This window comes from Ahaetulla prasina, chromosome 1 (assembly GCF_028640845.1).
Source record: "Ahaetulla prasina isolate Xishuangbanna chromosome 1, ASM2864084v1, whole genome shotgun sequence".
Taxonomy (NCBI): Eukaryota; Metazoa; Chordata; class Lepidosauria; order Squamata; family Colubridae; genus Ahaetulla; species Ahaetulla prasina.
The window spans coordinates 59,283,758-59,306,652 of record NC_080539.1 but is presented as its reverse complement, the minus strand read 5'-3'; the positions used below and the strand labels follow the sequence as shown (position 1 = coordinate 59,306,652).

Here is a 22,895-nt window from a genome sequence, read left to right as displayed (position 1 = left end):
AAGAGGGTGATAATCACACATTTCTAATGAAGTAGAAGCCTTTATTACTTATTACCTCCAAGAACAGTTACTATTTAACTCCTGAGTTATACACTCCAATAACTAGTTGTGATTTGGAATGCGCTTCGGCTGCTTAGGTAATGTGGATTAAAAACAAAAAGACAATAAAAATCTTTCTAGGAAAGTACGGGGTAACGCTGCTGCTGCAAAAAACCTGCTGGTTCCAAGAAAGGCTTTTTTGTGTTGCTTGCCCCACAAAAATGGGCATAAAGGTTTTGTTTTTCAGGTTGGGGATGAACCAGCAGTAGGGTTCGAAAAAGGAATGTAGAGTGACAAACAAATTCCGCCTCTCCCCTAGGGTAAAGCTAGCCAGCATGCTGCTCATAAATTAACTAATAAATTGCAATCAGCTAATCTTTCCACTGCTTTCTCTCGTATTGTTGAATCTAAGCTGTGTGTACGTGTTTGTGTGTGTGTAAACAAGCTTGACCACAAGAACAATACAGCTAGAGCAGGAATGAAGTATAGCCAGAGATTGCCCTTGCCTCTTGCTTTGGCTGGGCAAGCAGACCTCAAGGACAAACTTTCTTGGTCCTGTCAGTTTATGGAGCTTTAGTGCAGAGAAGTGTTGGAGAAATTACTGAAGTCCTGTCCGATTTTATAAGTTTTCAGTAATTCTTTGCTGCCATCTAGTAGTCATCCAGAATTTTGCAGCCCAGATCTGATAGTCCTAATCTTGATCCAACTTTAGGGTCAGCAAATTACTATACTTGGCAAAGAGGCTGCTGTTCCAAGCCCTCTTTCTTTGTGTGTAAATTCCATATGAATTTGTTGGGAACTGTGTAACATTATGACCTAATTTAGGACTTGGGGCTCAACCAAATCCAATACAAAACCTTTTTTTTTCTTTAAGTGAATATATGAGACAAAGGGTAATATACATGGAACCATTTTCAATGTATTTTGCTGTTCTCAGATCAGATAAAGATGAGTGGGACTTAAACGTATTTGATATGCAGATGTTCCTCAAGTCAAGGTGATCTCAAAAACTGAGTTGCACGTAATCCCTAGTGCACTTAATAACTGGATTTACAATTATTTATTCATTGTAAATAATAACATAATTATTGGGGTTTTAAAAATGCAGTAATGCACATAAAATCATTACTCCCCGCACCTTTTCTTGGTCTTTCTAAATTATATCCAATTCTATCCTCAAAGAAGGTCATTATATAAAGTTTAAATTCTATCTTTGAAGAATACTTCATTTCATTATCTGTCTGGCCCTCAAAACATACCACACACACACACACACACACATTAAGTAGTAATTTGGTTTCTTTTCTTTAGGACTCAAGCTCTTAGCTGTGGGTTTTCCTACCATTTCCCACACCATGTATATTAAACAGCCAAGAACATTGGCCTGTTCCTTGAAAGTGACCTGAGACTTCACTCAAATAATTTTGTTGCATGGTGTCAAAATTGTTACATGTTAATGCATCTCTCCTTCTCTTTCTCTATTTTAAACCTTCCTAACGATCCCTGCAACAATTTTAAAACAAGATACAAAAAGAAAAGGAAGATTAAAATTGTGGAAAACTTGCACAGGACTTCCTTTTGTATTTTATCATTAGGATCCTATTCTATTTTTGTGAATTGATGGTGTGTCTCAAGATTTTTCTGGGAAAAGGTATACAGAATGATGCCTTCTCTTTCTGTATCAGGCAAATCCATCTCAATAATGAGGAACCCAAGCAGGACTATGCTAACTAAAAATACAGAACTACTGTGCTCAGTGCTAATCCTTTGAAATAAGAAACAGAGAAGAAGTCAACAATCCTATTCTTCATGTCTGCCGCATCAAAGTATCCAAGATACCTCTCCCCTTCCCCCCCACCAATATCTTCTACCTAGCTGCTGATTCTTGCTCAGAAGACAAACCAATTACTTCCAGAAATGGCATAATCCAAATGCACAGCAGAGCTAGTTTAGAGTCCTTAAAATGACATTCCAATTACCTCCTAGTCCCACTCCTCTGGCTTGACTTCCTGGACAATTATCCTCGCAGTAATAATTTGAAGGCAAGACTTCTGCAGCATGGAAGGATCTTTCAGATCCACGCCTTCAAGGTCAGTCAGAGTCCTGGAAGACTAGTGATAGTTGCCTAAGCTTCTTGTGCTCAGTGTGATCTTGTGATCAGTGACACGGTCCACTTGCAGAGCCCCGTCCTGTGTCTCCAATAAGTAAAAGGCAAAGTTCTTCCTTCATAGAGAAGGAGTGCCATTCGTAAAGCATTCCTTCCCTCTGAAGGATGCATAGATAGATGGATAGATAGACTTAGAGAAGAAAAAGAAAGGCTGAAACAGCGGCAGCTTACCTCCTCAGCATTCTGAGATTTAAACCTTGCTTGGTTCTAACTGTAAACCAGGAGTCTTTTTTACCCCCTTGTCTTTTGCAGGATGCAGAAGGTGAATAATGAAATCCTTTTGCTAATAGTTTATGAGCCATGAGATTGGAAATGTATATGGATAGACCTGAGCACCGGTCTCAAGATCACTTGAGAGCCTCTTGGAGCCTGGCAGAAGTAACCATTTAATATCCCCACCTTGAGCAGAGGGGAGCAGGGCTTAATCGATGTATTTTTCCAGCTACTTTTTAGCCCCTTCCTACCTCAGATACACATATATTGCAAACATGGAGTGGATGGGCAGGTAAAACCCTTGGTGTGTGTGTGTGTCCCTGGGTCGGCAGCATGTGTTTAATTAATCCAAATGGAGTTTTCTTTTTTGGGGGGGGGCAAAAGAAACGAGACCTATATGCTAGACACTTCACAGGCCGCCCTTGCGATCACATGTGCACAGCAGCAGGCGACCCCTTCATTGTTTATCATCGGGAACCCGCTGAGCTGTCAGTTGGCCACTGATGTGTCCACGGTTTGGATGAAGACAACATCCAGGGCGTCACTGACAGGATGGCAGATGAAAGCCTGTCGGGACGCGAGAGGACAGTGCCGGAAGACGCAATGAGCGCGGGGAAGAGGGAGAAAGCGGCCCCCGGTTGGGCGCTCCAGAACTAACTCCGGGGCTTTAGGGAAGCCGCCCGACGAGAGCGCCCAGCCAAAGGGGGGAAAGTCGCTGGAAGAGGCAGAAGGAAGCAGGAGGGCGTTAGATGGGCGAAAGGGTGTGTGTGTGTGGGGGGGGGAGGTGTAGAGACAAATGGCCCCAGAAGAAAAAAGCAAAAGAAAGGAACAGGGTGCTCCAAGGGGAAACGAACTTTGAAAAGGAGCAAAGTTAATAAAAGCGAGAGGCGAGCGGAGGGGAACCTCTCGAAGCCTTTTCCACTGACTTCGCACTTCTCCGGGAAGGGGGCATTTGGGGTTTCAGGCCTACGGCTGAGGAAGCTGGGCAAGCCCCGCTCTGAGAAGGTCGGACACTTCCCAGAGAGTCAGGGCGCACCTGGCGCCAGGCGGCATCTCAATCACACACACACACACACACACACATCTCCCGGCACTCTCAAGCCAGACGGTCCTCGGGCTTTTTCAGGGCGCCCATCGGGGTGAGGGCTTTGCTGAGCGAACGGTCAAATTCTCAGAGACGCAGCCGGCCGCCCCCTGTCCCTCGACGGGTCCGCACTTCCTCGGCGGGCAGCTCTGACAAGCTCCTGCCGGAGGGTTTGAGAAAAGCTGTTGCCGAGCTCCAGGGCTCCGGAATGTATCCTGAGCAGCCGGGGCTATCAATGGCCCACCGAATCTATAGGCCTTGGCGACAAGGGAAGGGCCCCCCCCACCCCAAGTGTTCGTCCAGAAGCCAATGAAGGGGCGAGGAAATATCTCCTCCAGCCCGGTCAATGACATCGTTCTTCTACTCTCCTGCAATTCGGGAGAAAAGCGTTAGATTCCCGCGCAAACTTATTGACCGCCCTTGACATTAGCGCGTCTTGTTGCCTTTTGATGACGTGAGTGTCGGCCTCCTCCTCACGTTTAGTCGACACTGAGGGCCCCTTTTTCTCAGTAACGATCTGGGCGTTATTGGAGCGAAAAGGGCAGAGGAATGGGGCTCAAAGCTCCGCTTATCGCATCCATTTTGCTAGGGCAAGGGCTTTTTAGGAAACGGTAAAACAATTCTGGATTTTACAATAATTTATCCATCCTGATGCCCAGACCTGAAGGGCTACGGTAGGTGTAAAGGAGGCGGATTTCAAAATCTGATCCGCACCAGAGGTGCATCGCTGCAATATACGCGGTCTGCCTCTTCTACTTCAACCGTCCCTTTATCACCACACACCGTCCAATTAATAACTTTTTTTTTAATAGAGTGCGACCGCTGGTAACCCTAGCCAAGTCTCAGTAGCCCAGGCAAGCCAATTCCAAGCATATGTGGGCAATTAAGAATCCACCAGCGCCCTAACAACACAGTAAACATAAGCACAATTACCGCCGAACTAAATCCTTTTGCTACAGTACACCCACACTTTTCAGCCCTGGCAACTGCCTGGGGGGGTTAATCTTCCGAAGAGAAAGGGGGGCTCCCTGCGCAAAATTACGCCTTCTCTTCTCATTTGTTAGCTGATTCCATCAAAAAGTTCGCTATTTATAGGCTACACACATGAACCTGGAGTAATGCAAACCCTCCCGTGTTTGTTCCCTTTTGCAAAGTGACCGGTGCCGCAGCTTTTGATTGCCGTTCGGGCAGCCGGAGCGGCGGAGAGGACGAGCTGCAATCAAAGCAGGCTGGGAACAGATCTCCAGCTGCAGGGAGTCCGGGCAACGCGCTCGCCGCACAACCTTGTGAGTACCAGACCGCGATCCCCCAACACTCCCCTCCCTCCCAGCACAATTTGTAGATTCGTTTAGGAAAACCCATTGTGAAAGAGAAAGAGGGGAGCCTAAAAAAAAAAGAAGACGACGGCGACGAAAGAGATCGCGAACTCGAGGAAGAAAGACTTCGAGCAGGAGAGCAGGGCTGAGAATGAGCCCCGCCGTTGTCGCGGGGTGTTCCTCAGATCCAATTATCTGAAGAGTGGCGTTTAGCGGTTCTCCCTAAAGTCAGGCAGGGTTGGATTGATCCGTCTGGGAATCAAAGCTGAAGGGAAGGGATCTTTGCGATTCCCAAACAAAAGTGATTGGTGGACAGCTGCTTCCCAATACGATCCAGAAGCAGATAGAAAAGCACCCTAAAGAAGAGGAGTCTACTTTATTTTATTTTTTTAATGTAGACAGAGGGCCCTAGAGAGCCCGTAGAAGATTGAAAATCTTAGCTACTCCTTCCCCCTCGCCAATGGATTGGCGGTTGTTATAAATTTGTAAGAATTCCTTCTTGGACATTCCTTAAACTGTCTCATCACAAATTAATCAGATTCCCACTTGAGTCGGGCTAAAATACCGGTTCGCACGTGGGAAAAACCGGGGGGGGGGGCAATGCAAATCTTGCAGGGGCCGGGAAATGCGGCTTTGGTCAAGGCGGGCGTGGGATGGAAACTGCCAGCCAGAGAACTCTGGATTGGAGAAGGAAGGAAGGGACGGAGGGACGGGGATGGCTTTTTGCTAGCGAAGGACTCGGGCTTGCAAGTTGAGCCTGGCCTAAAATCCACCCACTGCAGCGGCAGGGTGCCCTGGATCCCAGCCCTGTCCTTAAGAGCGGAGGAGCGGCAGGAGCGCCCCGTGTGCTGCTCTGTCTGCCCTTGCACGGTCTCAGCAGCGAGAGGATGGGGCTTGCTTGGGCTGGAAGTCCGGGCACCAGCTCCCGAGATGGGCATTCCGCGCGGGAGGAGGGTCTCCGTGCCTCAGGCGCATAGCGGAGGGGCCAGCGCAGTCCCAGAAAATAGCAGCAGCAGCAGCAACTTGCTGGGGCTCCGCTCGAACTTTGCTGCCTCCAGTGGAAAAAGTGACTTCGATCTAAGGCCATTTATAGGCGACGGAAAAGCCTCCTTTTCCGTGAGCGGCGGCCGAGCAAGCAGGCAGCCTTTCAGCTTCCCGCGGCCCCCTGCGAGCCCTCGCCTGTCCTCTCTCGGGTGGGGAGGACGCGAAGCCGGGGCGTTTGCTCACCCGTTAGATTGGCGAGGCCGGGCTTCTGGCAAAACTTTATTTCGCTAAACTTTGGGGTTGCCCTTATTAAGATTATAACGCAAAGAACCCGATGGATCGCGGGGCAGAAATGGGGAGAACTTATTTTTTTCTTTTTTAAAAAAGGGGGATTACTGGCGCCACGTTTCCCCCTTATAATTGAACCGCTAGAGATGATAACCCATTTTTCGAGAGTCGTCTAGAAATAGGGCTGTATGGTCCGAATTTTCATTTTTTCCTCACTTTTTCATCAGGTTTTCTAAAGTAAAGAAAGCATAATATTAGCAATTCATTCAGTACCTTGGGGGCAGATGCTCTCTTGAAACAAAGAGTCCTTCAACTTCACTTCCAATCTCTCCACAATATTTATTTTTTCTTTTTACACTTTTTCTTCCATCATCAAAATTTGAAGAGTAGTGTAAAAAAGTCATAGTGTCAAAAGACAAATAGTGTCACAAACCTGGGAGATGGATGGGATTTTATATAATATTTGAAAAGGGGAAGCAAACCATAAATCATTTACATAATTACTATTTAACTATAGAAAATTAACAGTTTTAATTGTTTGGCCCCAATAAAATATTTTTTTTTCATTTACAATACAGTTGCAGTAGGACTCAGACAACTGAAATTATTTACAGTTAGATCTGTGTTCTATATTCTGTTGCTTAATTTGAGAAGCTACTTTACTGGGCTCAAAGATGATTAAAAATTAAACTTGGCTTTGAATTTAGTTTGGCATATCTGAAAAGTTTTGCCTTTACTGTAAAGCTGTTTTGGGAAAGTACATGGTTATTTCCTAACTAATGGAAACATGTAAAGAAATTTTTTATGCTCTAATTTTGAAAAGAACCTATATATCCAGCCATTTCTATGTGGGAAGAGATTTTACAAAATATGAAACCCTCATTTTCCTAGTTGTGTAACATCATTGTTTCTTCCAATGGTAAAGCAATTTAGAGCCTATTCACAGCAAAATTTCTAAAGTTGTGAATAGTAGATATATTTTCTATATGTAAGTTAGGAGGATAAAAAAAGTTTAAAAAAACGAAAAACATTACCAAGCATAGATTGAATGTTTGAAGTAAAAGGAAGTAGAACAAAGTGATAGGAAATACTTTCATTATAAAATATCCTATATTTTCTTTCTTAATGAGTGATACTAAGAACTGCAAAAGGCCTAAAAAATCTTACAGTTTGTTTACATAGATTTCAAATTAATACTTTAAAGGAAGAGTACAACTAATCATTACATTATAAAGTATTTATTATCAAGAGTTAATTTCCTGAACCTACTAGGATGTTTCTTTGCTTTGTTCTCTATTGTTAGTTATAAATTTATTGGAATGATTATCATGGTAAACATAATGAAACTAGAATATTCTATATGCCTTCCCAGAAAACTTTCCTTGTGGTTCAGAACATTTAGAATAATTTTATTTTGTAATGTAAGAGGTTTATAATTGTATAATGCAGGTTCTAGTAAGTATGATTTCTCATTATTTACTTAGTCAATATTTTATTATTTATATATTATTTCAATGTATGGATGTGACTCCCCTTTTCATATTCATGACTCTGGACCACAAACAACAGTTAAAACATCATGAAGTTAGACATAACTGTAGAAATAAAGCATATATATATATATATGTGTGTGTGTGTGTGTGTGTGTGTGTGTATGTGTTTGTACACACGCAGACACACACACACAGAGTATATAACTGGCAACTGAATTATCTGATTACTTTCAGCTGAACAATTTCTCCTGAGAAGTGCTATTTTGAGGAGTTAATCAGATAGTAAAATGATGGTCCAATTTGGTATTCACCAAAAATACATGTTTTAAATTGCATCAGTTAAGTGATAAAAATATAGAAGTATAAGCCAATCAGTATTTATTTCTGAAATGTAAGGACTTGCTCTTTCTTAAATTTTTCAAACAGAACAATTTCAGAACAACTACAACTGTTAGTTGTAGTGGACTGCCTCTTTCAATATGTGTGCATGCTATATGTAGAATTAATCCCTGACAACTAGATTCAGATAGTAGCCTCTAATTCCACCAAACCTTCTTCCAGTTTTCCTTCCTCAGCCAAATTCAAGATTCTCCACATACTAGTCCAATCTTCACATATAACCCATTGTTTTCCCTTCAGCCCTTCCTCAAACTACTCTTTCTATCTAGAGCTGTCTAGTATCATTTATCTATTTCAATATTTCCATGCTTTCTCCTTTCCAAGAGAAGCTGCCTTCCTCAATCGCTTACCTCTTAAAACACTGGGGTAAGCTATTCATCCTGTTTGATCGTTAGTTAATCAGACTGACAGTAGATTTCTCCTTCTCTCAAAGTGGTCTTTCCACTCATAATAACTTTTGTCCATTTGAGCATCTCACTTTTCATCCCCACTTTCCCCCCCCCTTCTCTTTTCACAGATCAACCAAGTCTTGAACAATTAGTTACATGTTGCATGGCAAAATACTTTTAAAAGTATCTGCTTTTTCAATTTCTGATAAAAATAAATATCTTTAGAAATGTTATTAATGGGCCTCATATACTATTTCTAAATATCAGCCCGTATACAGTTTATATATGTTAGGGCTATGTTCTCTTGACACAGTACAGAGGATTAAAATGTAGGTTGCATTAGCAAAGTCCTTTATGTATTTTTAAATTTGAACAAAACAGATTAATTGGGAAAAAGGCCATTTCTTGTAAGTGTATCAGTCAAAATGCTTATACATCTCCCAGGTGTTATGAGACAATATACACTTAATCTGAATCTTGTAAATGATAAAAAAATGGGCAGAGAAACAACTTCACTGAAATTGTAAATAAAGAGTACAAGGATGCTTCATAGAGATTAAGTTTGGTCCTGGATGAAGGAAAAGGTGAACACCAAAGATGAGAAGAAGCAGGCACATTGTTTCATTGTGAAGATTTAAACAGTGCTTTAGTTAAGGAACAGAAATCTATTCATTTGGAATAGGTGGCATTTTCTTCAGAGTTATAAATTGTCTTTTAGTTTACTGTTGCAGTCTCTTGACTTTGTAACTATAGATAGTTCAGTGAATATTTAGAATACAATAAACAGAATTTTTAGTGAAAAAAAGAGTCTGATGTCTTTCTGGTGCCACTGCTCACTTTTTCAGTAATGTCAAAATATGTGCTAGATATCTTAGAAATGTCAGTATTGTTACCGACCTCACTTTACCTGTTCTTCAAAATTATGCATGTACTTTTCATACTAAAAAAATACGTGTGAACCAATATACTGTATAGTACTATTAAACAAATAGAGAAGAAAGCAGTCAAGGATAGCTATAAAACCAAAAGTTAGAATTTCACAATAATTTTAAATTTTAACTAAATACATATTTTACCAGTTTCAACTCTCTTATATACAAGAAGGTCAGGACATATATTATTCAGTGATAGTGTCATATAGGCAGAAGTTCCAATCGGAATCAGAGAGAAAAGGGAGATATAAATAGAAATACAGTGGAAAACAGGAACACATTAGAACATCTCTTACCAACTTTTATCTTGCTTGCATGTTCATTTTAGCAGGTACAGAAAGAAGTCCATTCTAGTCTTGGTTTCATTAAATATTCCACATATAAATTGTTTTAAAAGTGGTTTATCTCTCTTATTCCCAACCCCACACACTTTTGCTATGTATATTAAACTCTTAGTAAGTGTCATTCATATTTCAAATTACTTTCAGGTTGTAATCCTATTTAGAAACTTCAAGTAATTGTACAGAACTAGAACTTTTAAATAATTTAATTTGACAATTGGACTAAAAAAACAAACTCTAGTGTTCTTCCTTCCTTCCTTCCTTCCTTCCTTCCTTCCTTCCTTCCTTCCTTCCTTCCTTCCTTCCTTCCTTCCTTTGTACTTTATTGTAAAAATTCTGGTAAACTACTTAGAAGCAGAAATGCGGCAAGGCCATAATTGACTAAGTACTGCTTAGGGATTTTAAAATATTTTAGTCAGTGACCTCAGTCAAAGCAGAATAATAATATCAGCAATTCAGCACAAAAGTACAGGATTGCTTTCACTTGAGAACCATAAAATTATCTAAGGCAGAAAATAAAAATGAAGCAACCCCAAAAAACTTAAGAGAAGACAAAAATACAGAAACATAGATCTATAAAACTTTTTAAAAGTGCAAAAGATAAGAGAGAGAGGGGGGGAGAAAGGTAAAGGAAAGATGAGAAAAGTGGAACACGAGAAAGAAAAAGGATTCCTTTTTAGAATGAACAAAATTGATATTGAAAACTAAAAAGGGAGAAGAGCACTCTGAAGGACTTTTCCACTGACTTTGCACTACTGGACTAGGTGATTGGGGTCTCAGGCCAACTGCTGATGAAACTCTATAAGCCCTGTTCTGTTGCAGTGAACATATCCAAGAGAGTCAGGGCCACCTGGTGCCAGGCAGCATTCCAGTCATATACACCTCCTGCTGCTACAAAGCCAGACAGTCTCCAGCATTTCTCAGCTGGATCAGAGTCTCACCAAGTGAACTGGCAAATTCACAGAGATGCCAAATTTACAGAGAATTTGGCATCTGGCTGTTACCTTTTTCTGATGGGTCAGTACTTCCTTGCCTGGCATCTCTGACAGCTTCCTGCCCAAGGGAGAAGGAAATCCTTTGCAGAACTTGATCCTTGGTAGTTATACCTCCAGAACCAAACTCTCAACTTCTAAAAATGCAGTTTAGATAAATTCCAGAACCTTAGAATCAACAACCTCCCTCCCTCCCTCCCCACCCCAAATGAATGAAAGGGCAGGAAGTATATCATTAGAATCCCACTCAAGCTAGCAGCAACTTCCTTCCTGTCTGGCTAATAATAAGTGCATAATAGAATGTTATATATTTATACTAGGCCAGAATTATAATAGCCATATGAGGTATAGAACATGGAATAGTAGAGTTGAAAGGCATATTGGAGGTTTTCTAGACCAACCTTTGGCTCGAGCAGGAAACTATATACCATTTCAGACAAATGGTTGTGTAGTCTGTGCTTGAAAGTCTCCAGTGATGGAGCGCCCACAATTTCTGAAGGCACACTATTCCATTGGTTGAAAATTCCATAGGAATTTTCTTCTTAATTCTTCTTAATTCTCCTTGGCTAGTTTCTTGTCTTGCCTTTTGGTGAATTGGAAAATAGTTTGACCTCCTCATCTTTGAGGAGCCCCTCAAATATTGTTTCAGTCCCATTTTATAGATTGGAAGATCACACAGTGAATTCAATTAAATCAATATAAGTTTTGAATGCATCCCTTCAGGGTTTAAGTGACAACTATCACCACGCCGCCCAGAAACAGTCTTTCAAATTCTACTCTAATTCTCCTTCTCCCTTTAGATTTTGGGTCTATTGATACAATTCAGTGGAATTGTCCTGTCATATTTTCCCAGATTCAACAAGAGTAACCAGAATACTACAGCATAGAAAAAGTTTGTTCCATTAGCCACTGCCCTTCTAACCCTTCCCCCACTGTTAGAAGGGCATCAGATCTATTTTGATCCTTCTGTTATTGCTTCTTCTGGGATAAATGAGGGATACCCCCAATTATTCTTGGCTTCCTAATCCAATTTTATTTTTAGAAGTGTGTGAGAAAAAAAATGTTTCAGTAAATATAGCCCAGCTAGAAGCAGACTTGGTTATAAGCATAGTCATAAATCACAATAGTTCAGTCAGATGCCAGAAGCACATCTGGGGACTTTCTAGGTCTTCCTCTCTAGGGGCCAAGGGAGAACAGACAAAGGTTATAGAAGGGAAGGTTACAAGGTAAAGAGGCAATAGCTGCAAAGATATGAAGGAATGCTTTGGGCTCTCTAATATTTTGTTGACACAAGAACTTTGTGGGGGTACCCACAAAGCCCAAAATATCTTCACTGAATTTCCCTCTGTTTTCCTGTCCTTAGTTCAGATAGATTAAAGAACAATAGTGTCCTTTGTATGTTTTTAAAAGCTGTGCTCTCTAATGATCTGTAGACATGAGAACAACAGTTGGCAAAATCTGGGAGCACCCCCAAACCCCAAAATTATTTCACTGAATTTCCTTAGTCCTTAGTTAAGATAATGTGTGTGTAGTAGCATTACTTTACATTCTCTTCTGGATGCTTCCTACAATTTAAGCTCCATTCCCAACTTCATTCAGACTCTTCATAGACCTTTTCCACTCTTTTATTGAAAACTTTTGCACTAAAAAGTTATCGCCAGCTTCAGGAATACAGAAACGAAAAGAAACTTTGTTGCCTATGTGCTGTTGGGCGGTGGGAACCCAGATACACTCAAGAAAATGGTTTTTTTCACCGCAAAATAATTCCTTCTCTCTCCTTTGCAGTGCAAAAATACAGTTTGCTAGAACCTTGAATATAACTAGTCTTCCCGTATTTCTTCCCCTTCTCAAAGTAACCGGGAGTGCAGCTTTATCATCTCTTTGCTGCGGAAACAGCACGGAGGAACCACGACCCCATCAAGCCTAGAGCTGCAGAGGTTCCGGCCCCAGGCAAGTTGCTCATCCCACAGTCATGTGAGTACCGGTCCGCGATCTAGCGCGGGATCTTGCGCTGACTTGCACTCGCTCTCCCATTTGACTTCAGCCCTTCTTTCTTGCGGTGCCCTCAGCGACATTTACGAACAGCTTGGCTACTGCCTTTGATCTAGTCGAAAGCAATGTGGTCGGGAGCAGAGCAGGGAGAACGGAGGTGAATGGAGAGGACGAACAGAAAGTTTGCGATGCGAAATGCTTTATCCAGAATCCACATCGACTTAGAATTAGCCCGACCACAAGTTTGCAGTTTCAAAGAGCAGAGCTTTTCACCTCTTAAAACCGAACGTCACGGAGCTGGGGGGGGGGGAGGGAAACCCACACCAGAGTCTTTGAAGAAAGCTGCCCCGGGATGGGAGCTACAAGGCAGGCAAACATTTCAGCTAAGGAACCTGGTCGATTTCTTTAAAAAGGAAGAAGGGGCATTACAGTGGCTCTTTCCGGCAAGGGGCATGAAGATTCTCTCTGTCGGTCTTACGTCTCGTGCACATTGCCGGTTTGCGCGTGGGAAAGACCGGAGGGGATGCTAATCTTGCAGGGGCCGGGAAATGCGGCTTTGGTCAAGGCGGCCGTGGGATAGTAACCAACTGCCAGCCAGAGAATTCTGGACTGGGGAAGGAAGGGAGGAAGGGAGGAAGGGAGGGGCGGATGGACGGGGGTGGCTTTTGCTAGCGAAGGACCCGGGCTTGCAGCCCACTGAGCTGAGCCTGGCCTAAAATCCACCCACTGCAGCGGCAGGGTGCCCTGGATCCCAGCTCTGTCCTTAAGAGCGGAGGAGCGGCAAGAGTGCCCCGTGTGCTGCTCTGCCTGCCCTTGCACGGTCTCGGCAGCGAGAGGATGGGGCTTGCTTGGGCTGGAGGTTCCGAGATGGGCATTCCGCGCGGGAGGAGGGTCTCAGTGCCTCAGGCGCATAGCGGAGGGGCCAGCGCAGTCCCAGAAAATAGCAGCAGCAGCAGCAACTTGCTGGGGCTCCGCTCGAACTTTGCTGCCTCCAGTGGAAAAAGTGACTTCGATCCAAGGCCATTTATAGGCGACGGAAAAGCCTCCGTTTCCGTGAGCGACGGTCGAGCAAGCAGGCAGCCTTTCAGCTTCCCGCGGCCCCCTGCGAGCCCTCGCCTGTCCTCTCTCGGGTGGGGAGGACGCGAAGCCGGGGCGTTTGCTGACCCGTTAGATTGGCGAGGCCGGGCTTCTGGCAAAACTTTATTTCGCTGATCTTTGGGGTCGCCCTTATTAAAATTATAGCGCAAGGAACCCGATGGATCACGGGGCAGAAATGAGGAGCTCTTATTTTAAAGACTCATTATGAAATGAAATAGTTCCCCGCCCAATATTTTTTTCTTAGAGATGCGCTGACGTTAAATAGGGTGAAGGCGTTTGGTAAGATTGGTAATAATGTCTTTCCTGCGGTATAGAAATATAGCTGTCAGGGCCATCCATTATAAACTTTAAGTTTTACATTTTAGTAGGATGGTAAAACAAGGTGGATTTGCGAGTAGCCTCTTCTCTAAGCTGAAGGAGACAGGATGGAAAGTAAGCATGTCACTTGAAATATATAGAATAGTAAATAGCATTTTCTGTTTTGTCAATAAAAAGTCAAGGTTACAGCAAACAAGGAAAATTAAAGCAAATTGCAGTTTCTTCCAAAAAAAAATAGCTTAGGGTACACAGGCAAGGAACAAGACTTTGAGGTCATGTCCCCACTTGCACCTAAACATGGCACAAACATGCCCTGGCAAAGCCTGTTTTCTGCTTTGACCCAGTGAGTTTGCCTTTATCTCATCTGCAGCCAATGGTCTAAATTGTCCTTAGCTGGACTGGTCTTAAAATAATATTTTCTCCTTTATTCCAACAGCGTACAAGGGCAGCCTCAAGGTGTATAAGATCTGTTAGGTTTTGTCACCTTGGAAGAAAGTCAGGTGACTGGCAGTAACTGTAAATAGAAGCAGGATAGTGATCAGAAGTGGGAACAGCAAATTTCATGCCAGTACATTTTTCTGCCAGCTGAAGAATAGGTGGATAGCAGTGTAATTCAGCAGAGGAAAAGGCCTTTGGAAGAATTTTTTTTCCAACCCTCCATCCTAAAGATTAACTAAAAATTGCCCCTCAATTCTAATTTAGCAATAGAAAGTCAATGTGCTTCAATATTTGTTCAAATAGTAGTAACTTTTGTTCTAAGTGTTGTTATGCTGCAGAGCATCTAATACTATTTCAGATTTACCCAAACACAAGTGAAGTGTAAGTCCAGAGTTGTAGCAGGCAAATATTATCGGGTAGGTAACATGTAGCCATTAAGCCTCCATCCTTTTGTCAGCTTCCAAAACAAAGTCACAAGAATGCCTTATTTTGATAAATTAAACTCTGAAAGGTTTTCAGTATACATCTTCTGTGCTTTTTAAATAAGCAAATATACTTTTTTTACTATTACTACCTTTGCGAACTTTTGAGCTATTTCTGGTTTCTTCTCAATTTAATGTTAACGACTTACAGACAAATGTGTTTTCTCTCAATTGAAATACGTTGCCATGCGATGTTGTACAATAGGAAAGTATTAATGGAAGGTTTATGTATTCATTGCTGCTGACATACAACCAGCCCAACCAACCTCAATCTTGTGATTACATGCAATCCTGTTATTGGGGGCAATTTTATTGTACCAACATTGTGTGATGAACAGATGAACTTTAATTTGTAATAAAGTGTAAAGAAGCAAAGAGATAACCTTGGGGAACATATGTAGACACCGTTAGCAAAATATGAATTAAGCCTGGGAAGGAAAGAAGGTGTTAGAAAGAAATTTAAAAGGATTCTACTTTGACTGTCTTTGATATAAAAAGGAGCAAATGAGAAAGGTTGCCAGGCTTTCAAATTTCAGTTACTCTGGCCTATATCAATAGAGTTTCTATGCTTCTTGTGGCGTCTGTTTCCTGAACTGGCCTTCCTGAAAGGACTGTCTGCAATCTCTCTACATATCTTCTCCAAAGTCATCTCTGTTATTCCCTACATAAGGTTACCTCCAATACAAAATCTTCCACTTTTCAATTGTTAGTTATTTTACATACATGTTTGAAGCACTCTTTGCCAATTCTTCTCCATGTCTTCCATCCCTTTTGATCTACTTTCTAAAACTTTGATTTCCCTGCAGAAATTTATCAGTCTTCTTGGAAGCCTTGACCTTTCTAATTCCCCCCCCCCACTTCTCCTCCTCCTCCTCCTCCATCCATGATCTCATTTTTGAATTCCATTTTAAAAATAAGTCCCTAAAAACCACCCTCTTTCCAATCACTCAAAATTTCCTCTCCCAAGACAAATAGCAGTTTCAAAGGGTGATTTTCATTTGTGCATTTCAACACTTGCATCAGAAGAACATAATCACAGTAATTCTATCATCAACAATCCATTTGTACATGTTTGTAAACTTTTAGTGTGACCATTCTGAATTTATAGGGTTTGGACTATTTGGCTTTTCAGACATTTAAAATTACAGATTGATACAAGATTATGCCCTCTCACATATGCAACTATAACTTTATATCATTATTAAGATATCAAATTAGGTCTGTTGGATGTTGTAAGATGTGTGGTGATGCATATATAATCCAACAGATTCAAATGAAAAGACACGGGTGAAGAGATATTTTGTAGAATTATCATAAGGTATTCTTCATATAATCAGGAAAAAGTGTTCAGGAGATATTAACACTAGAAGAAATAAGTGCAAAGGTCTCTCATTTGTCCAGCTGTTATTTTTGCATTTGTGTAACTATATTTTGAGGGGTGGCGTACAAAATTTTATTTAGAATCTATTGATGGCTCACGTTAAGATATATGGAGCACTTTTTTGTGAATTTTTTTTTTCAAAAGAACTTTTTCAAAAAGTTCAGTCATAAGGATCAACTAGAATGTAAAACAAGCCTCCTCATTCCTCATTTTATGTCCTGAGGCACAAAAATAAGTAATACGAATGTGCTGTCTTCCTCACCAAACCCCCCCCCCCCAAAAAAAAAAAACACCAAAACACCCCCACCCACAAAATCTAGGGAATTATTTTAGAAATTTCTATAGCAAGCAATGTCATAAAGAAGCTTACTTTTTGCAGTTTAGTCTGCCTTTATCAACTCAACAGTCAAGAAGTGAGCACACGAATGGTTTCAATCAAATATCACAAATGAGCAGTATATAAACTGTTCTCTGATATTTGAGGCATTTTACAATCGCACACACACCCCTTTTATATTTGGCAATCTGCCTTCAAAGTCCAACAAATGAACAAAATAACATTGCCCTTTATTTTGGCAACCCAAAATCTCAAGGCTGCATTTTAACCCATGAATACTTTTAATGCTTGCAATTTTTATAAATTTTCCAAATTTTGTAAATGAGTCCATCATATAGTTTTGGTTTTTTTCCCCTTATTCCTGCATATTTTCAATTCAACATTCATATCCAGTACACGTAGCTCCAAATGACTAACTTGTTTTTTAAAAGTTTTTATGTTTTTAAAGGTAGCAAACGGGACTGCATATGTTAATATTAGCTAAAAGAGCATAGATAGATATAGTAAAAGAATTCTTTAAATTAAAGGAAAAAAGTTTAAAGGGAGGTATTCTGGGATTACTGGGATTTTTCATGCAATAATTAAATAATTTCCAGTATAAAAATCTAGCATTAGTGGAAAATTTTCTGTTACTGAATTGCTGAAGAACATGTAACGAATTACCGCAAAACATTCTTGAGATAACAAGTGGGTATTTTGAAGAATAAGAGCTTCAAAGTGTACCATTACTGTATATACTACTTGTATGGAGGAGTTTACCAAGTGCTATAATAATTGCAAATCTATGGTATAGAAACAAAATAGTGCTGATATATTAGTTGGCTTGTCAGTTGGGCAATTTCAAATATTTGCACCACATTGTTGAATATGGCTGATGCCATTGGATAAAAGATCAGTTACTGAATGATCAAACTGTAAAGTTTGGTAAAAACTCCAGATATAGAGAAAATAATTTAAATGCATATGGAATTTTAAACTTTTTTTTAATGAAAGGTTTTATATATCTGAATTGAGGCCTTGCAAAACATACACACACACACACACACACACACACACACACACACACACACACATGCACAAAATTCAATATGCCATGTGGTATGAGAATTGCAAATTGTATCCATTTGATTTCAGTCTGAATCAACAGAGAAGAATATGGGTTAGTAGAAAATATTGATTAGCAACAACCTTTAAACTTATTCAGCCGTTTTTATCTAGTACAAGTCGTCCTTGACTTATGACCACAACCGAGCAAAAATTTCTGTTGCTAAGTGAGTTTTGCTCCATTTTACAACCTTTCTTGCCACTGTTGCTAAGTGAATCATTGCAGTTGTTAAGTAAGCAATACAGTTGTTAAGCGAATCTGGCTTCCTCGTTGACTTTGCTTGTCAGAAGGTCGCAAAAGGTGATCACAAGACACCAGGACACTGCAACCATCATAAATATGAGTCAGTTGCCAAGTGTCTCAATTTTTATCACATGACTTGGGATCAGGGGTGAAATTCGCTTGCCTTTCCTACCGGTTTGCAAATGTGCGCACGCTGTCTGTGCATGCGCAAAGCCTTCTGCGCACGCTCAGAAGCTTAAAATTATTGCAAAAAAGCAACGTCATGATGTCCGTGTGGGTGGGCGGAGCCTCCCACAGCCGCCACTACCCGAGCCAGATAGAACCGGCTGAATTTCACCTGTGCTGGGGCTGCAAAGGTCATAAGTGTGAAAAATAATCTCGTCACTTTTTTCAGTGCTGTTGTAACTTCAAACTACCTGTATTATTTTTATACATGATACAATGAGGCTTTGATAAAAAAAAATAATAATTAAAAAACAAACAAACAAAAAACTCAAAGGGCAGACTCGATGGAGCACTGGGTCTTTTTCTGCTGTCAGTTTTCTATGTTTTGAAGGTGAGGGATCCTTGGCGCTCTCTGAGCTTGGTTGTTTTCTTGCAGGCATTTCACTATCTAATCTACCCATTTTTGCAAGAAAACAAGTAAGCTCACAGAGCACCAAGGTCCCCTCATTTCAACTCTGAGTTATAAATATTTCCCTTTATTGATGTTTCTATGTTTCTGTTCTTTAATATACAGACCTAGTGAGCCAAAAGAAGTATACAATATGACTAATCTAAATGAAGTATGTTTATATATAATAGAAAGTAATCCTATTATTTTTATTTTTATACTTTATTATAATAGAACATTATTAAGTTAGCCCCAAAGAAATTTACATCTGCATAATTAATTATGGATTGTTATTTAATTCTTTGGACAGCGTAACGGAAGGTGAGATATATCAGACACATAATTGATTCTGTGGACTGGGACCATTCTATTTCCAGTTAGAACATTCCAAGTATGAGGTCATTTATCCGAAAACTCTCCATGGTTGAAATTATATTTTTATCCCACATAATCTATAAACCTAAAGCAAAGCAGAAATGAGACATTACAAAGGTGACAGCAATAAATTGTCTATATTACATCACTTTGCCATGTATAGCATAATGTAATTGTTGCTGCATTCAAAATTTACTTATTATCTCATTGTTTTAATCTGCACAAATGTCTACATTTTCATTCACATCTTGATTGCCAATGCTGTGTGCCTTTTTACTCCTTCTTCTGGGCATGGTTAAAATTGCTTCTTTGTGCTGCTTGCTCTCTAGCAATGACAACACTGCTAAGAAAGTGAGATGAAGCAGTTACCTTGCTTGTTCTTAGATGGTGGTTTGCTGTTAGATGCATTCTATGTGCATAGTAAATGCTGCAAACTTTTGGAAACTTTTTTTCTGTAATTTTAATCCTCCACAGCTTTTAACCAGAGTTTAGACACAATCTTAGCCATAGTAAATCAAAATAATCCCACTGATATTTTATGAAATGATAGGTTAAGGTTAGTATTTCATTCAGATTAATGAAAATAATAAGGCTAATATTTCATTCAGATAAAAGCAGAACCAACAATCTCTGGATTCTACTTCTGTCTTTATTCGTAAAGTATACAGAAAGTCTTTATCATTCTTATTTGCCTATATATCCTGTATATCCTATATCCTATATATCCTATATATCCTATATCACTGCTGCCCAATACAGATGCTTACTTGCTGCTAAAAGTTGACACAAATTCATGGCACATGACCAAAATCAATTGGACAGGTTTTTTTCCTAATGATGATACACATGTTAATGTTACAATTATAAGGTGCAATAGGAAATCATTGTTTGATATGGTGTATCTATGGGGATTCTCAGTCAGCCAGGTCATGGTTGTCCCAAAGGTGCTTTTTCAAAAGGCAACTGGACTTTCTTTGTTTTTGCTTGGACACATTTCACTTTTCATCCAAAAAGCTTCTTCAGTTCTGGATGGTTATACTCATCCAGAACTGAAGAAGCTTTTCGGATGAGAAGTGAAATGTCTTCAAGCAAAAACAAAAGGCAGTTGTCTTTTGAAAAATACGGTACCTTTGGGACATTGTTTGATATAAAGTATGACAGGACAGAATATCAGACTTATGAATACCTTCTTTTCCTTAACATAGTTTTAAAAGATATTTCTAGATTTACAATAAAATAAATTCTTCATATTATATAGCTTCAACTAGAACCCATGATAATATTATAGGTCTTTGCATCAACATTGTAATATTTACTTAATTTGCTTTATTGACATGTTATTTGTAACCCTTCTATGACATGCTATTATTTTTTCCCTCTCCTCATCCTATATTTTCCTTAATTTCAGTTTTATTTTTGCCTTTATTTGAAGTAGAATGTAAGCATTAGCTCACTAACCTTTTTTTACTCTGTTTTTTGTAGTGTTGTCCTCTATAACATTGCATTTTATTTTTGATGGCTAAGGTCATCAGCTTGCAGGAACTCAAAGATAGGAAACTTGTTGGCTATAGGGGAACTGTATATTTTTCATACAGGTTCTATAATATTATGTTTAGATTCTGCCTTCATATTAATCCACAGAATATAAGAAATGGTTTAATCCACTTTTTGTCTGCATCCCCTTACGTCTGTGGAGAAAGGGCACGTTTGATGTCAAGAAGGCTCTAAAGATTTATCTCAAGCATACCAGACAGTTTCAAACATCTGATTCTTTGCTTGTTATACTTCAGCCTAGCACCATGAAAAAAATGGTTTTCAAATTTACCCCGAACAAAATAGATATATAAGATTCCTGTTTGCATTGCTTCTGGGGGGAGGATATTTATGTCTTGATAAGTATTTCCTGTACTCTGATTTGCAAATTTTGGCACCAGCACCCCTTCAATTGATTTTTGCAGGACAGCCAAAGAAATTGTTCTTTTTGAATCACTGCGTTCAGCATTAGTTGCAGCCGCTTTTAGTCACTGGGAGCCTCAATAAGACATAGCAAATATTCTTTTTTTTTTCTTTTCAGCAGCAAGAGATCCATCCATATATTTCATCTCCAGTTATCTTCATTGTTGAATGGGATTATCCTTTTAGAGTTGTATATATCTCTGTGATAGGAGAAAGTTTTCTCTTTATTATTTTTTCTCCCTATATGAATCACATTTTCTCCAAGTTTTATTTGGTTTCAAACGTGGGCATATCTTTTAGAAAGAAGCTTTTAATAGTCTAAATAACTCTTGTATATTAAAAATAAAAGATGGTACGTGTTGCATCTGCACGTAATCACTGACATGGGTGGGAGGAACATCCTCGCCATGGATCCTCCACTACAGAAAGTTAACTATAGCAGGAAAGACTCGAAGTGTTACTACTTGTATTCAAGAGTTTAGCAGAATTCAGGGGCTGCCACCTAAGTATAATTTAGACTGTTGACTATCATAGCTAGGTAGTTAGACAGATACATATATCTGATAGATGCCAACTATTTCAGATATAGAATTACAAAAAAATATTGTGCTCGATAATTTGGGGGCTTAATATTTTATCCCAATATAAATTCATTAACATATTTTTTTTGCATTTGGGTGTATCCAAAAGTCATCAAAAGTAATCTCAGCACAAAAAATTCAATATAAGGATTAAAGTTTGGATAGTAGATGGAGGGGCATATAATTTTAATAAAGTGGGATAGGAATGATAGGCCAACATATTTGGACCACAAAAATTCAGATGACCAATTCCAAAGATTGGAATTTTCTATGTGATTTTATGGCTGTCCTCCACATAACTGCCACCTACATATGGGATGCTTAAACTTGGGAAAATTTATGATTTTGGTTTATGAAGAAAATTTTCAGCCTTAACCCACAACTACCCAAGTTGAGCATTCACAGCAAGGCATAAATTATTACTCCTTAAACAGATCCTTAACTGGATAGAAGGCAACTTAATCTAGCAGAAACAAGTCTAGACAAAGCCTAGATAAATTAACACAATCAATTTCTTTTCTCAAAGGAAATTCTAACTGAAGGGAAAATTTGAATTTGCTTGGGTTTCTTTTGCATGTAGCCTTTGAGTGATATTTTCATGGGCATTTCTCCCAAGACAAAACTAACAGCTGTCCATGGATGATAACTAAGACGAAGTATTCATATTCATTCTAAATCAGCGGTCACCAACCGGTGGTCAGCGGACCACTAGTGGTCTGCGAGGAAATTTTGGTGGTCCGTGGAGAAATCTTCATATTTTTTTACAGTGCACCCTGGTGGAGAAAGCTGCAGTGCAGGTGGGCTGAAGCAGTGATTGTGATGGCTGGAAGCTGTGGGAGCAAAAGCGCTACTTGCACTTGCGCAGCATCAGCATTCCACCTTGGTATATTTGCCCAGCCGGTGGCGCAAAGCAGCCCTTGTCTCCTGCCACTTGAGACTTGGAGCGTAAATAGCGACCGGTCTGGGAAACAGCTGAATTTTGCCAGATCGGCCCCCTGCAAGCTTTCATCTCTTGAGGAGCACTCGCTGAAGCGGTGCAGAAAACTTCGACTGGGCTCCTCAAGAGACGAGAACTTACGTGATCTGGTGTCCCCTGATCAGATGCCGTTTACAGCTTTGAGCCCCAAGCGGCAGGAGACGAGGGCTGCTTTGCTCCATTGGCTGGGCAAATATACCAAGGCAGAATGCTGATGCCACGCAAAATGAAATAGAGAAAAAGAGACGGAATGAAAGAGAGAGAATGAGAAAGAGAATGAAAAAGAGAGAGAGAATCAGAATGAGAGAATGAGAGACAGAGAAAGAGAATAAGAGAGAATGAGAGAGAGAGAGAGAGAGCACC

General features: G+C 40.1%; 1 protein-coding gene and 1 long non-coding RNA gene across 3 annotated transcripts in view; one reads left to right on the top strand and one right to left on the bottom strand.

Moving 5' to 3' along the window:
- The window catches only part of LOC131189305 (uncharacterized), a 35,240-nt gene extending 24,474 nt beyond the window's left edge, over nt 1-10,766 (bottom strand). The window contains exon 1 of the long non-coding RNA XR_009152971.1: nt 10,650-10,766. This is a non-coding gene — a long non-coding RNA (uncharacterized LOC131189305). The remainder of the gene's footprint in view (nt 1-10,649) is intronic.
- The window catches only part of ESRRG (estrogen related receptor gamma), a 545,400-nt gene continuing 527,175 nt past the window's right edge, over nt 4,671-22,895 (top strand). For both annotated transcript variants that reach the window (XM_058165416.1, XM_058165411.1), the window contains exons 1-2: nt 4,671-4,789; nt 12,491-12,611. In XM_058165416.1, coding sequence (XP_058021399.1) covers nt 12,610-12,611 — 2 coding nt within the window. In that variant the 5' untranslated portion in view covers nt 4,671-4,789; nt 12,491-12,609. The remainder of the gene's footprint in view (nt 4,790-12,490; nt 12,612-22,895) is intronic.